The 15,916-nt window shown below is 44.1% G+C and overlaps 1 protein-coding gene across 1 annotated transcript in view; it reads right to left on the bottom strand.

Moving 5' to 3' along the window:
- TFG (trafficking from ER to golgi regulator) overlaps positions 1-15,916 on the bottom strand; it is a 132,858-nt gene that overhangs the window by 82,915 nt on the left and 34,027 nt on the right. Inside the window, exons 2-3 of the mRNA XM_078657770.1 lie at positions 8,496-8,705; positions 337-420 (exon numbers count right to left, since the gene is read on the bottom strand). Coding sequence (XP_078513896.1) covers positions 337-420; positions 8,496-8,679 — 268 coding nt within the window. The 5' untranslated portion in view covers positions 8,680-8,705. The remainder of the gene's footprint in view (positions 1-336; positions 421-8,495; positions 8,706-15,916) is intronic.

The raw sequence follows: 15,916 nt of genomic DNA, 5'->3' as shown, positions 1-15,916 counted from the left end.
GCTAAGTCACCTTTCAAAAGAACAGAGTCTCTCGAGCTGGACCCTTCCTATGGATGTTCACATGAAGTAAACTTGGAATACACAAAGCAATTCGGGATTATCTAAATGCTATTTTCATAGCATTATTTTAAACACACTCCACTTATATGTGGAGATAATTTTAGAGGTATTAACTTATTTCTGCTCTTTGTCTCGTCACATCGATTTTTTTTACATGCAAAAGTCATACATATATGAGAAATATAACGACACTTTCAAGAAGTAGGCAGCAGTACAGATATGACCCTGAAACAGATTACCACAATACTGGATTTAAGAATACGAGACTGAACTTACCAAATAAAGTCAGTTTAAGTATTCTACTGCACTGGATAGCAAAAGATAAATCCGAGCTGTCAAAAATTGTTATAAGATCCCCATCTAAAATGAAAAGAAATACAAACAAGAAAAATGGGATACATGTAAATTAAATGGAACATGCCAATCTACACACAAAATCTGAACACAATCTCCTCCGTGGTATTAGAAGAGGAAGTAACAATGTTTAGTTACCAGTAGGACTAGATTTGCAGCCTGAAGAGTTAACTGGATTCAGTGATTAAAAAAATCAAAAACAAACACAACATTGACATTCTGAGAATCACAGACAGCATTGTTCGTTAGGGGTTCACCGTAAACAAAAATATCCATTTGTACCCTCTCACTAGCCCTACATAAATACAAATTAACAGGACGGGGCAAAATCAGCAATTCTCATGATATCCAACATATAAGCAACACCATGCCCAAAGAACATCCTCAAATTTTTCATCTTTCCGGACGTCTCATTCACACCGCTTCTGCAGTCGCCCATTCACACAGGTCTCTCAACCATGCGTCAACGAGCAGGAGGTGGGGTATGGGGCAAGCCAAAGCCACGCAATAGCAAGGAGTCTCATTGCTAGTACCAATCCTAGTACAAAATACACTTAGTTCCTTGTTTTTTGGGGCGGGAAGTAGACCGAGCCATTCCGGTCTGATCTCCAAGGGAACCACGCAACCTGAAGCCTCCTCTAGGCGAGCAAATATTGTCTACCAGTAGGGAGTGAAGGATGAACAAGCTCACGTCAGTGACCCGCATCGTGGGCATGTATCCGGGCGTACTGGATTCAGTGGTTGGGTCTGGAATAGTGTCTTGTCATTTTTCCCTTTAGTTTTTTGATCTAAAAATCAGTGTGGGCATGGTGGGATTTGGTGCTAGGTCCATCCTCCGCGTTACGTCCAACGGCGCCCCAGAATTTTCATTGCGTAGTCAGCATCTTCAGATTCTTTTTGTTTCTTGGTGCCTGTTCTTTTTGGAACTTTCCTTGCTTTTGAAGTGCTGTTTACCTCACCTGCTGCTTTAGCCCCCATTTCCAGGGAGGCGGGTGGGTCGCATGTGAATCCAGAAAACTATTCAGGCTACAAAACTAGTCCTATTGGCGAGTAATCATTTCTTTTTGCAACATGAATCCTCTTCTGGGTTCACATACTGCGATTGATTACTTAGCAGTATTTGGTCCCTTGAGAAGAACGGGCTGAAACGGAGGATTTGCAACAGGAATTGTAGCACTCTAGCTCACTTGTGCTTCATTGTTTAACTGGATGTTCGTAAAGGTGAGAGAGGATAACCATGTTGCGGCATGTAAATTTCGCCAATAGGCACATCTGATAGGTACGCTAAGGTAGGAGATTTCGTCCTGGTTGAGTGCCCTGGGGCATGTGGGTAGAGTTATCCTGGCTCTGTGTAGCATGTTTGGATAAGTTCCACTATCCATCGGGCTACAGCAAATGAGAAGAGTTGATTCCCTTTCCGAATTGCTTTTGTCTCATGTAGTTACTACATGTATGCACTTCGCACAACCAAGGTGTGTAGAGCCCTTTTGATCTGAGACTCTGAATCCAGACAAAAAAAACAATGGAAAAGTGTATGCAAATCTCCCTGACCAGTCTGTTCACAGAGCATTTCTCTCGGACTAGTAGTGTAGGAAACCTGGACACAAAGTTTTGGCATTTGACGCTTTCGGGACTCACAAATGGGTCTATACTTGGTGCGCCCCAGTGTCTGAGGTAGAACATAGTTGTTGTGTTGTCTGTTTGGATAAGCACAGGATCCCATCAAGTGCACCTGGAATGCTTTCAAAGCTTGGAGGACCGGCTTTAGTTCCAGGTAGTTATGTGCTTTACTGAGCCAGTCGGACGGGGAAGCAACATGTAGGGCGCATGAGGGGGTATGCAACAGGGAGTCGCAAGCAAGCACAACATGGAGTAGGGTATACGACAGAGCAACACGGGGGGAGAGAGGTGAGAAAGTGTCCTCTTTCTACATGCATGGACATGGACAAGGACACACACACGAAATTTGTTATCAAACTTCTCAGCACATTAAACCCACACTGATGCCAGTGTGGGATTTAATGAAAAATGCACACAGAGGGCATCTTCGCGATGGCCCTGAAAAATGACCTACCACTAGCGGCACAGGCTGAGTGGCTGCTTTCACCTGCCACAACCAGACATGTTTCTGGACCCTTGGGTCGAGAACCTGCTGCTCTCGAGGGGCCTGAAACAATGCACTTCCTGGGACGAGGTGCCAAGGCTCCTCCCCAGGAAGGGTAGGGTCCACGATGGGGAAGCTTCAAAAGCTTGCTGCTTTTGTGAGTTTCCTTAGGCCACTAGCTGCTTCCAGCACCTGGTCCCCACTGGTTCTGACCCCCACTTGGGCAGGAGAACCAGCGGGAAAACCAAGTGAGGAAGGGAGGTGTGCCCACCTCTGCCAACTCCACCCCTCAGGTAGGGGAGGAGAGGTGAATCACAACTCTCAGCCCATGCCATCTTGCAGATGGGGGGAGACCCAGCCAACCAGGGTTAGGCTTATGCCCCCTCCCACTGGAGGCTTGCATAATAGGGGGTGTACCCAACCCAGGGAAGGAACCCATTGGTCCAAATCTTTTACGTACCGGTAACGTCCGTAAATCTAGTATTTAGGGGCACCCTTGAACCTTGCTTCCCCAGACAAGCAACTACAAGAAAAGAACAGCTGTGCCGAAGCTACGAAGGAGGACGCCCACTGACTTGGCCCCAGCCCTACCAGCATGTCCCCACCTCGAACCTGCAGAAGCAAAACTCTGGTGTGTCCTGCAGCCATCAGCCTCAAGAACCCTGAGGACCTGCCCTGCCTTCAAAAGAAAAGACGGTCTCCCGTGAACACCGGATATGTTCACCAACAGGCTCAAATGGTTATATCCCCCCCCCCCAAACGCGACCAGGAGCAGATAAGAAGATCCGACCCTAAAAGGCACCCCTGCACCAGACACCCCACAGCCTTAGATGGCCAAACCGACGGTGCCTAACCCACCCCCAGCATCCCAACTTACCTCGCCAAGTAGTGGTTGCACCAAGAAGACTTTTGTCCCCAGGCCTGCTGTGTGTTTGCAAACCAGAGACTCCTCATTGAAAGCTACAAAGCACCAGACGCCAAGTTCCGCTGAGAGTGCAACGTTTGTGCTGGCTTGAACCCCCTTTCGCCCTGAGCTTAAGTCCAGGAGCTTTGCTCCCACAACCCAGCGGCCTGCTCCTCAGCAGCCACCAACCGGAGGCCCCCTATCCCACATTGGATAACATTGGGCTTCAACACTCTGCACCCAGCCGCCCTAGTGTCACGAATGACCCACCATATTAAAAGGCATGGACTTGAATGACCCGCAACTTCACAGAGTCGTTTAGTGGCCATTGTCTGTCTTTTTAACATCAATTGTACTGTAAAAAGAAATACATTAATTTTAATGAATTGAATAAAAAGGTGGCATCTTACCCGCTCATATCAATTTTATACTTCAAACTGAATTTCTAAAGAAACGAATGTAACTGAGTTTTAACGTGTGTATATATGTTTGTGTGCTTTTAACGCTACAATGTATCTGATGTTTTGGAACATTGTTTTGGTTTTACTTAACTATAAACAAAATCTTTTCAGTTTAGTGCTGCTGAGGGTGAAACCAGAGTGCATCATTGACCCTGGGGGACCCGGAGCTTACCCCCAGAATACAAACTCCCACAACTGAATACTTACCTTGAACCGATAACCCTATTTTCCTCCACATGATAAAAACTTTTCACAGAAAAACAATGTTAAGCGTGGAATTGAAAAATCAATGAAACCCTTTAAAACTGTAACTAAATAACAAAACCGCTTTTACTTACCTGTTTACAGGAAATGTCTCAGTGCAGTATCCAGTGCACTGTGTAAGAAAAGTTATCTACTTGACATTCTACTAAAAAGCCAATACAAAGTATATGTACAGTATATCAAAAGCATTGCATTACTATTAATTCAACTGTAATCAAATCAAAGTGCATATCCAATTGCAATTCAAACAGTTTACAAACTGCATTTCAACAGTAATGTATTTATTGCTTACCTGTGCCATGCGTGCTGGGTTCAAGAAAATAAGGTAACTAAAAGAATATTTTTATACAACACCAATTGGTCTGAAGTTCAGTCTTTGAGTGAATGATATCATTTGCTGATCGGGTGTGTACAACACATGCTTAATACCCTCCGATACAGCCTTACTGCTCGACCACACTACCATAAATAGAGAGTAAGGTGCTATCTACTTTTACCGCAGCCTCCCTTTGGGGGTCCACTGGACTCTGTGCACGCTATACCTCACTTTGATATACTATATACTGAGCCAGCTTCCTACAAGGAGGTACATGGGAGATATGCCTAAAAAAATGCACTCTCATGGAGTGCGAAAAAGGTAAATGAAAAACGAGCAGTGGAAGCAGAGATGCAAGTCAAAGAAATTGAAAAGAGGCAATACTACCTGGGAGAGACAGGCCTAAGACGGACGAGCTGGGGCATGAATAAGAAGCGGCAAATAAGTGACAAGGAGAACCAACTAATGGCAAGAAATGAGCAAGCTCCAAGGACTTCTATGTTCTTCGTAAGCCACAATATGCCTTGCACAGACAATTCATGCATGGACTAAAGCAGCACCTGAAAAGAGAGCACTGGAAGGACAAGAAATGCATTCATGATCCAAGGGACGGACAAACACAAGAGGAAGGAAAGCCTACAGAAGATGAATAATAAGAAGACAGTAAATCAGTGACAATAATGCCAATTAATTGTAAGCAAAGGGTGGGCTCCAAGGCCCCTGTAAGCTAACAATATATTGCAACAGACAGCACATGCCCTGTGTTACGCAATAATCATAATTTTTTTTAGGTAAGTAAAGAAGTGAAGGAAGAATAAATAGAGGATTAAGGCTAAGGAGGAAAGACGGCCTGAATAAATGGAAGAAATTCCAGAACGGGGGTTATAAGAGAATGCTGAAGTAAAGCAGTAAGTACCTACCCCTCTCCTCCCTCCACAAAAAAAATGTGTTTTTAAAAAAACACAGGGTTCTAATGCCAGTATCCCTATAGGGACAAAATTGGGAGATAGTGATCTAATCATTTGATAAGTGATTCAGTTTTGACACGTTTACGATCAGTCTGAACTGCTGCACTAAACAAGTATTTGCAATGCCATAGGTCTCATTTACGCGAGTTTAAGCTATTGGCATTGTAAATGACAATGCCTTTTATTTAAGTTCTAAAAACCAACACTTAAATAAAAGGCATTGTCATTTACATTGCCAATAGCTCAAATTCGCATAAATGCGAAACCTAGTGCATTGCAAATGCTTGTTATAGGACTTTTGACCTGGGTATATGCGTGTGTTATTACCCTATAACGTTAATGGACTTTAAAGTTAAGCGGCCAATATCAGCACACTATGCAAACATTTTGGAGCGCCCCACGGCTGTTGCCCCCCGCCAACACAATCCTGAACCCCCAATTGAAGCTGCCCTAATGGGATCTCTTCCTGTTCCTACTGCCTAGGCACAGGGCATCAGGGACCAATCGACACAGCGACCCCTTCCAGGAGAACCAAGCGGAGCATCGCTGCCATGGCAACAGCATGTTACTTTTTACACAGTTATGTATTTAGCACATATTCCACCTATTTTTATGAGTGCTATTTCGAACTACTGCTGTTTGGGCCCAAGCGGGTGCCGTACGCCGGCGTGCGCACTTGTTGCGTCACTGGCTCTGCATGGACTGTGAATATTGGTAATCGTTCATAACCAGGGTGTCAGAGCAAACCCTGAAGCTGGTAATGGCAGACAGGACTTAAGTGTCCTAATCTGAAGTCACCACGAGTAGCTCTCAGTGACTATCGGGGCTTTTTAGGTCGGATGAAAACATTGTGCGGGGGTGTCTTTAAAAGGGGCTTGGTTTATGCACTTATAGGCGTGGCTTAAAATTTTAAAATGACTTACTGGAATTCTTATAGTGTGGCGCCCAAGTGATATGATTCTTCTTAGCTTTTTGTAATTGCATCCAGATACAATAACACAACTGCCATACACTGAAAACCAGCCTGGACTATTGTTTGTGGTTCTCTGTGTGCGTAGTGGAGAGGCCAAAGATTGGACGGTCATGTATTCTGAACACCTTTTTGGCACAAGGTACTGCAAGAAACTTCTAGAGGCTTGAACTTGAACACTGAGGCCTTTATAGCACCTGGAAGCGACTCAGCTGAAAGTATGCACTATACAAGAGTAATATACTGAACGAAAAATAAATACCTGAACATGTTAATTGTTCAGAAATCAGCAGCGTTTTCCCTGTAAAGCTAGAGGCATGAATATAGGGCTCGAAAGGGACCAGTTTCAAAGTCTGCAATAAAATGCTACCAGATCTGAGACCCGGACTAAAAGTACAGGAGATCCAGTTTGTAATTAGGCCTGGTAAGCATAAGTATGTGCCTGCTAGGCGGGGGGGGGGGGGGGGGAGGGAGGGGGGGAAGAGGAAGAGGGGAGAGGATCAGGAGGGGATGCGCCTGCCCACGAGTCCATAAATAACGATTTTACTGAAACACAACATGCGGGTTCGCATTTTCAAATTTAATATAGCATCAGAAGTGTGCCAACCTGTGCTCCACGTCACACAAAGATGGTGCAAAATCCAGTGTTCTTTAATGGACCCATCTCTCTATCACACACATGCTCTATCTAATAAAGCTGAGAGTACATCCCACTATCCTGGGCGTCAGATGGGGGTCTCTTGAGATGCTGAGTCGCCCCTATTAACATCCTGCTGGGAGACGGGAATGATTTTACAAGCTAACCGGGTGTTTCAAAGCATTTATCTCGCGGCCCTGCTGTGCTTTAGCGCCGAGCAGTGGAAATACGATTGAGCGCGCGCTACATTTTCGCATTTTAATGTGCACGCTTACTCACTCCTCTTTTCAAAACCGGGACATGTGTAAGAATTGGAATGCAATGCCGGACAGGCAACAAAAATCCTGGACCCTCCCGGCAAATCCAAGGTGTCTGACCACTATGATTGTAGGTGGAAAAGCTACTTCAAGAGGAAATATAATTATTTGTGGAGAAACATAATTTAGTCTAAAATTAACGGTTGTACCATATTTAAGCATGTATACACGTATACGTATGTGCAACAGTCTACGCATGTGAATCCTCCTGGAAAGCTGTGGTGTTTTTAGCCCCCAAGCAGAACGCCTGGAAGACTGCGAATTCCACAGCAAAAACAAAGAAAATGTTGACACACAATGGAAATGCGCATTCTACCGGAATACCCCTGTCCTCTCTGTGACCCCCTTCTGAGTGGTGCATGCTCCAATGGTGAAGGCAGCATGGTTGCAGGAAGCCCGGAGCACTGGCTAGCATGCTTCACAGATGTCGTGAAGAGTTCTTATCTGCTTGTTAAATAAACAAGCAGAAAAGAAAAAAGTCTTCACAACAGCTGTGAAGCACGCGAACCAGTCCGGGTGGGCCGGCCAAAAAAGCGAAAAGGAGGCACACTGGAAACCGTATTTCCAATGGCACCCCATCGTTTAACATAAACGGAGACACAAGCCAATGGGAATAAGGGGCGGGGCTTCAAGCCCTTTTCTCCAAGTACTCATCTGCAATATATCTCGCCGAGCGTGCTACAAATGTGCGCAGCAACGCTAGGCGAGACCTAAAAAGAAGTATGGGCACACGCACAAAATAAGCATTTTGTTTATATATTTGTGTGTATTCTCGTACAATTGAAAATGTCAAAGGGATTTGCAATCCCTAGTTTATTTGCAGCCAACAAAAGATTGTGTCTCAGTAGACCAGAGCCATCTTTCAAATCAGAGCAACTAGTCTGATCTGTTTCATTGCAACACATCATGCTGGAACAAGAAAGACCATGCACTTAAGAGTCCTTGAAATTCTGCCCATGTCAAAACAAGACCCTGGAAAGCAGGCCTGCTCACCACTGGGCTTTGTCATCAAAAAGCTTCAGGTAAAGTTCTGGGTTAGCAACCATGGATTTCATTAGACCACGATTTCAGTTCAATGACTCGATGCTTCAACTGTAAGTATCCAGTCATTGAAGTCTTGAACAAATAATTTACACATACCTTCATCTTTATACTTAATTGTGACTTCATCATTGCTTAACAGTTTCCCTCTGAAAACTCTCTGCATCATTAGCACCAACTCGTCATAAGTTATGTCTTCATTGTGAATTGGAATTCGACGAATGTCCTCTCCAATTTGGGCTTTAATGATGAGTTTCCCGCTTAAGTCCAACTGTCCGTTCATGGTGGACTCCGTGATGTCTTACCCAGCTGAAATAAAGTGAATGAAAATATACAGACCCCTATTTATTAAATAATTAATAGGTTAATACATTTTTTTTTATAAATGCCTATACTTATTGCACAATATATGCAAGTAAAATAATGGAAGTGCAAAATCAACACACAACAAAGATAGCCCATATGTTTCTTTTATAACCCACCAATTGCCCATATACGATTTTCTAACCTACAGGCTGATATACTTCTTTGAGCTCTTTATTGTAAGGTAGACAACATTTTTTAGTTCTTAAATAATTATCATTGACCCATAGGATCTAAAGCTTTGCACAAGCTGTCATCTTCATTATTGACCACTGTGCAACCCTTGCTGAATACCCAATTTACAAAATGTTGTTTTATACAAAAAGTGCTTTTATGCATTGTAGAGGAAAATGTGGGTGGGGTGGGGGTAGGGGCTGAACACCAGTCAAACTGAAGCTGAATCCCTAAGAATGTTATTCCACATGCTAAAGCTGTGGAGGTAGGTCCTCCTACAACAAGCACTGGCAAAGTCAATAAAGCTCGCCTTTGAAAAGTGTTAGCCGGCCTTATGGCATTGCAATGCTGAACAGCTTCGCAAAAAAAAAATGGTTTCGGCATAATTTCTTATACGGGTGCATGCTTCAGCACACACACACCTATGCACTAGGATGCGAATGTGGAGCTAGCGTGATCTGAATGCACGTGTCACTCAAGTATGTGATGTGCACATTCGTGATGCTACTGGTGTTATTTTTATTTTTTCACTTTTAAATTTACAGTTTCAGGATGGCGAACACCCATCTTAGATAAGTAAATTCAATTTTTTTTTTAAAGTGTGAAAGTGAAGTATAGAAAAAAAGGGCAGTGTCTCAGCAAATACCAGCTGCCAGGCCCTCTGGGGAAAAAAAGAAAAGAAAAGCGTGACGAGGAGGCACAGAGGAGTAACCAAGAAGCAGCGGGTGCTGGGTGGGAGGATGCAACTGATCACCAAGAGGAGTGAACCAACAAAAATAGTGTAATAAAAACAGAAAACAGCGAGCAGGGAAAGGGATCAATAAAGAAGCTGGGAGGTTGACAGGGGAAATAACAAAAGGGGGGGAAAGCATAGTCAGAGGGGAAGCAACTGATGCTCTGGGGTGTGGAGGAGGGGGGCAACAGTGAGAGCACAGGATGGGAATAGGATTCAGAATAAGCATACAGAGAGAGGGCAAACATGCTCTCCCTGTGAGTGTTGAAAGGGAAAGAAAACATGTACTGGCAAAGAACACAAAGTCTGGAGATGACCCCAAGCCTTTTGGGTATGGCAATGCTTGGTCATTGTTGTTGTAAAAGCTATGCTTGTCGAGGTGCTGGGCCCTTACGGATAGAAAAAATTAAAAAACATTGGCTAAAAGCAGAAATATATGTTTTGATCTAAAAAACGTACTCCTTTGCATTTAAGGAAACTATTTTCTATGTGGAAGTGCTGCTCCTCAAAAACCAGAATGCAGTCATTGAGAGCCAACTTGCCTCATGCAAAATGCTGAGCAAAAGGAAAACATGAATGGCAACACTAGACTACCAGATAAAGAGGGGGGCCCTGGCTGAATGCTCCTACTTGCAAGTATATTACATACATATATATATATATTCACTGAAAAAACCATGGGTTATAGACCATATATAGTTAGGAATTAGCATTTAAAAAAACCTTATTTTACTCACACAAAACCATTGAAATTCCATATATAGTTAGTTGCACTAACTATATATCGCGAACCCGCAATCCACTGCTGATCATGTCACATATTACATCATTCATGACATGGTCAGTGACATCACTGATGACATCACTGATGACATCTCAAATGACATCACTGATGAGATCACTGATGACGTCATCCAGTGACTGTGTGTTTCTGTAAAGTTTAAATATGTTTTACATATTGAAGAATGAGTAGATGTATAAGTGTCTGGACGAAGGATTTAGTAGGTGCATGACTGAATGTATGAGTGAGTGATTAAATGTGTCTCACTGAGTGCATGGGTTAGTGACTAAACTCTTAATTTGTGCATCATTATGTCTGTTGTTCTGTAAACTGCTGCATGTGTTGATCATTAGCTATACGAGAGGCTATATGTGTTATTAATTGGTTGCCCAAGTATTTCTATGGCAGATTGAGTTTGTGTGGGGGTGGCTGGAAGGTGTGTGACTATGCATAGATGTGTGAGCAGTTTATTCACTAGGTGTATGAGTTCAAGAGTGCATGTGGAAACAGCTACATGGGCAGTTGACTGTGTGCATGAGTGTATTGATGAGTGAATGGATATCTCAATGCTACATGTCATAGTAAGTACATATGTAAAACACAGTACATGTGAGAGTTGGCATATATAAATAACTGTGCATGAGAGCCACTGAATGAGTGAGTGGTTGTATCGATCATTGTGAACTTGTATCAGGGATTGTATAAGAGAGTAAATATGTGTTAGTATATGTTTCAATAAGTAAGGTGTGTTTAACTGTATAGTTGAAGAAATGGAGGTGAGATTGTTTCTTTGCATGACTGACTGGGTGTGTGAGTAACTCCATGGATGAGTGGCAGTGTGTGAGTGTCTGTATACACTGAGTGTATCTAAGGTTATATTAGAGTCTGAAGAGGTTTATCGTATTAGCACAAGAATGATGTCAAATGAGATGTCATCAGTGATGTCATCAGTGATGTCACTGACCATGTCATGAATGATGTAATATGTGACATGATCAGCAGTGGATTGCGGGTGCGCGATATATAGTTAGTGCAACTAACTATATATGGAATTTCAATGGTTTTGTGTGAGTAAAATAAGGTTTTTTAAATGCTAATTCCCAACTATATATGGTCTATAACCTATGGTTTTTTCAGTGAATTTTCAAGGTTTTGTAAATGCTAATTCCTAACTATATATGGTCTATAACCTATGGTTTTTTCAGTGAATTTCAATGGTTTTTTAATAGCAAATATCATAAGCTGTCGAATGTCAAGTACGTGGTAAGTGAAAACATTTTCGTGTTTATGCACACTGATCTACTTTGAATGGTGCCCCCCCCCCTCATTTCTATTAGGAGTACTCTCTCTTTGCAGATAGTGAAAGGTAGTTAACGCAGGCCTTTGCCCCCGTTGTAATCCGTCGTGCCTGCTTCTCTCTCCATTTGATTGATTGTTATCCAAGTATTTACTGTTTTAGAATTAGTTCTCTTTGGTTCAATCTCTATTTACAAACAAACACAGAGTCGCAATACTCTGTTTAGTCTTTGCAGATAACGAAAAATCGTGTAAAAAAAAAAAGAAAAGGAATCGAGCAAAATCAGTAGGCCACTAATGGGATCTCTTTTTGACCTCGCTAAAATAGAAACATTAGGAACAACCCCTCATGACAAATACAAAACTAGTGAGATGAACTGAACTCCACACAATGATGGCTGCAAAACAGCTCGGCTCCGCCACCCACCCCGCCCAAAATAACGATAAAGAGCGGCTGCCATGATTGGTTGCGGAATGGCCACGACGGAGCTACGAAATGGTGGTGCTCTCATGCTAACCCCAGCTTCAGTCTGAAACATCCAGAAACACTGTAGACTACCAATTCGATCAGTTCCGGTAGCGCCCCAATGTAACCCGGTAGAGAAGAACTAGCCCTCCCCTCTTTGACTGATGGTTCTTGTTGCCTGTCCCTTCTGTTGTCATTTAACAGAACTATTTAGCCTGCTGAAAGGGGTTGTGTTTCGACCGCTGGTTGGTGGAGACATTTTGACTATATTCTGGACCTGCGTTGTCGCGTAATGCGTCATATGACGCGCCGCGTTAGCGCATCCGGAAGTCATCCGGGGCGCGCAGCGCGTAACGTAAGCATAACAAGTCATGTGACTTGTTAATAAAACTTTTCATTGGTTCATTTTACTTTTCTTATTCTAATGATGAAAGCCTTGGTCATATCACCTAAAAATTACGCTTTTCATTACTTCCGAACATTATTTTTTCTTAAATATATGTTATAATGTTCCAGGCTAATGTACTTTCCCGGAAATTTTACAACTGTCCTGCAAGTAAAATATATTCTTTTTTCGAGAAAAAGAGCGTTTCTTCGTCCCATGACGGAGCCGTTGAGCAAAAGAGGGTCGACCTGCTGTCTTAGTCGCCGATACGCCTGAATATGAGATTCTTATCGATCACTTTATGTTGCAGGAATAGAAAACACAACAGCCCTTGACCATTTATCTTTACTGCGTTCCTTCGTATTATACCTTTTACCCTTCATGTAATTGGTCTGCTTTATTTCACTTGCCTTTTAATGATTCTAAAACAGTGACTATTATTAAAAACTTTACCAATGTATATACTACTACCATGTTTTCTTTTAAAAACCTTTATTGTGAAAATTTCATTATACAAATACGAGCCTATAACCACGTGGGCCTGCCACGGAGCAAACTGTAATCGTATATGATGAATAGACATTTACACTGTAGAGGAACGTAACGGGCGGGCCATTAGGTTGCAAGAACTAAGGTGTCTAACAGTTACGGAATCGGTGGACGTACATTTTATAATTAAAATACGACAGGGCCAGTTACAATAAAATTATCTAGATATACATTTGCGGGCAAGTACCATGGGTGACGTTAATTCGAACTTTCAACAGTACAGTAATCAATAACACATCAGAACTTAATATCAATAGGGATGTCGAAATATTCAATCAATTCTCGTCCCCGCCCGCCATGTGCTTCAAAACTGCATAGGTATCTCGTGATTTCAAGGTTCTGCAACCAGTACACAACAAGGAGTTACGAGTCCCATTTATTCCGGCCCCATTTTGGGCGAGGACGGGCAGGTCCAGGATATAGTCAAAATGTCTCTACCAACCATCGACTATGATGATGTTCATATGCTGTATTTATTAGAGTAACACTCATCTGTCCACATGAAATTAATTTACCACAATCTAAACATGTCATTTTAATCTTTCCAAAGTTCTTCTAAATATTTGGGACCGTTTCCCTTGCCTCTGAAGCTCTCAGTGCCACTTCTTTGATGAATGTACTAGCAGGTCAGGGGTTCTCCTCCAAATCTCTCTTTTATGCAGCACTATAATTAATTGGTGCCACCTCTCCATATGACGATGCATGGTATAGTTACCACAACTATATTTTTTTTCGGTTCCTCTGGAGAGTTCATCGTGGCAGATGAAGCGTGTAACGTACCGGGCATTTACCTTTTTTTGCATGTACAGGAAAGGAAAAAAAAAAATCGAGCGTCCAAGTTCTAAGGTGTCCCAGGGCCATTTTAGTGGACCAGGCCCAAATCCAAAGAACAGGCCGCCATTTTGAGAGTCCTCTTGCAGCCGCCTGTCGCTGTAGCATCAAGAGCAGCCGAAACTCAGCTGAATGGCAACTGAAACGGTAAATGGGCGCCCCACTACATTTCAGCATTGTAGGATGACCACACCAGTACAGCAACTTGCTAGACATCACCTCGGTGCCATCCGGATCTCGGCGCCCCACTGCATATGAAGTGCCTCTCAACTATGAAACCACCACGGTGACATCCGGATCTTGGCGCGTTGTGCTGCCTTCGGCCTATTCGCACATCGGTCCGCTACTGACGCCATCTCACAGGCTAATGGGGTGACCCACGCCGAGTTTCAGCATTGTAGGATGACCACACCAACTTGCTAGACATCACCTCGGTGCCATCCGAATCTTGGCATCTCAACGCCTAGTGGTATCTTCCATACAGAAAATATTGTTACGCTGCCTTTGGCCCCATTCGCACATCAGTCCGCAACTTAGACATCACCTCGGTGCCATCCGGATCTTGGCATCTCAGCGCCTTGTGGTGTCAGTCAGAAAATATTGTTGCGCTGCCTTTGGCCCCATTCGCACATCAGTCCGCTACTGACACCATCTCACAGGCCAATAGGGCGCCCCACGCCGACTTTTACCATTGTACGATGGCCACACTAGTGGCACAACTTGCTAGACATCACCTCGGTGCCATCCGAATCTTGGCATCTCAACGCCTAGTGGTATCTTCCATACAGAAAATCTTGTTACGCTACCTTTGGCCCCATTCGCACATCGGTCCGCAACTTAGACATCACCTCGGTGCCATCCGGATCTTGGCATCTCAGCGCCTTGTGGTGTCTTCTACTCCGAAAATATTGTAGAAAATATTGTTGCGCTGCCTTTGGCCCCATTCACACATCAGTCCGCTACTGACACCATCTCACAGGCCAACAGGGCGCCCCACCCCGACTTTTACCATTGTACGATGGCCACACCAGTGCCACAACTTGCTAGACACCACCTCGGTGCCATCCGGATCTTGGCATCTCAGCGCCTTGTGGTGTCTTCAAATCAGAAAATATTGTTGCGCTGCCTTTGGCCCCATTCGCACATCGGTCCGCTACGGACGCCATCTCACAGGCCAACGGGGCGCCCCACGCCGACTTTCAACATTGTAGGATGGCCACAGAAGTGCGACAACTTACTAGACACCACCTCGGTGCCATCCGGATCTTGGCGCGTTGTGCTGCCTTCGGCCTATTCGCACATCGGTCCGCTACTGACGCAAACTCACAGGCCAACGGCGCGCCCCACGCCGACTTTCAGCATTGTAGGATGGCCACACCAGTGCTGCAACTTGCTGGACACCACCTCGGTGCCATCCGGATCTTGGCGCGTTGTGTTGCCTTCGGCCTATTCGCACATCGGTCCGCTACTGACGCCGCCTCACGTGCCAACGGGGCGCCCCACGCCGACTTTCAGCATTGTAGGATGGCCACACCAGTGCTGCAACTTGCTGGACACCACCTCGGTGCCATCCGGATCTTGGCGCGTTGTGTTGCCTTCGGCCTATTCGCACATCGGTCCGCTACTGACGCCGCCTCACGTGCCAACGGGGCGCCCCACGCCGACTTTCAGCATTGTAGGATGGCCACACCAGTGCTGCAACTTGCTGGACACCACCTCGGTGCCATCCGGATCTTGGCGCGTTGTGTTGCCTTCGGCCTATTCGCACATCGGTCCGCTACTGACGCCGCCTCACGTGCCAACGTATTTTCTCCGCATTTTACACCCTATGCCGCATAACAGGTCATGTGACTTGTTTATAAAACTTTTCATTGGTTCATTTTACTTTTGGTTTCCTAATGATGGAAGGCTTGATCATGTGACCTAAAAACAACACTTTTCA

The sequence above is a fragment of the Lissotriton helveticus genome, chromosome 8 (assembly GCF_964261635.1).
Source record: "Lissotriton helveticus chromosome 8, aLisHel1.1, whole genome shotgun sequence".
In the NCBI taxonomy this organism is placed as follows: domain Eukaryota; kingdom Metazoa; phylum Chordata; class Amphibia; order Caudata; family Salamandridae; genus Lissotriton; species Lissotriton helveticus.
This window is presented reverse-complemented; position numbering and strand designations above follow the sequence as displayed.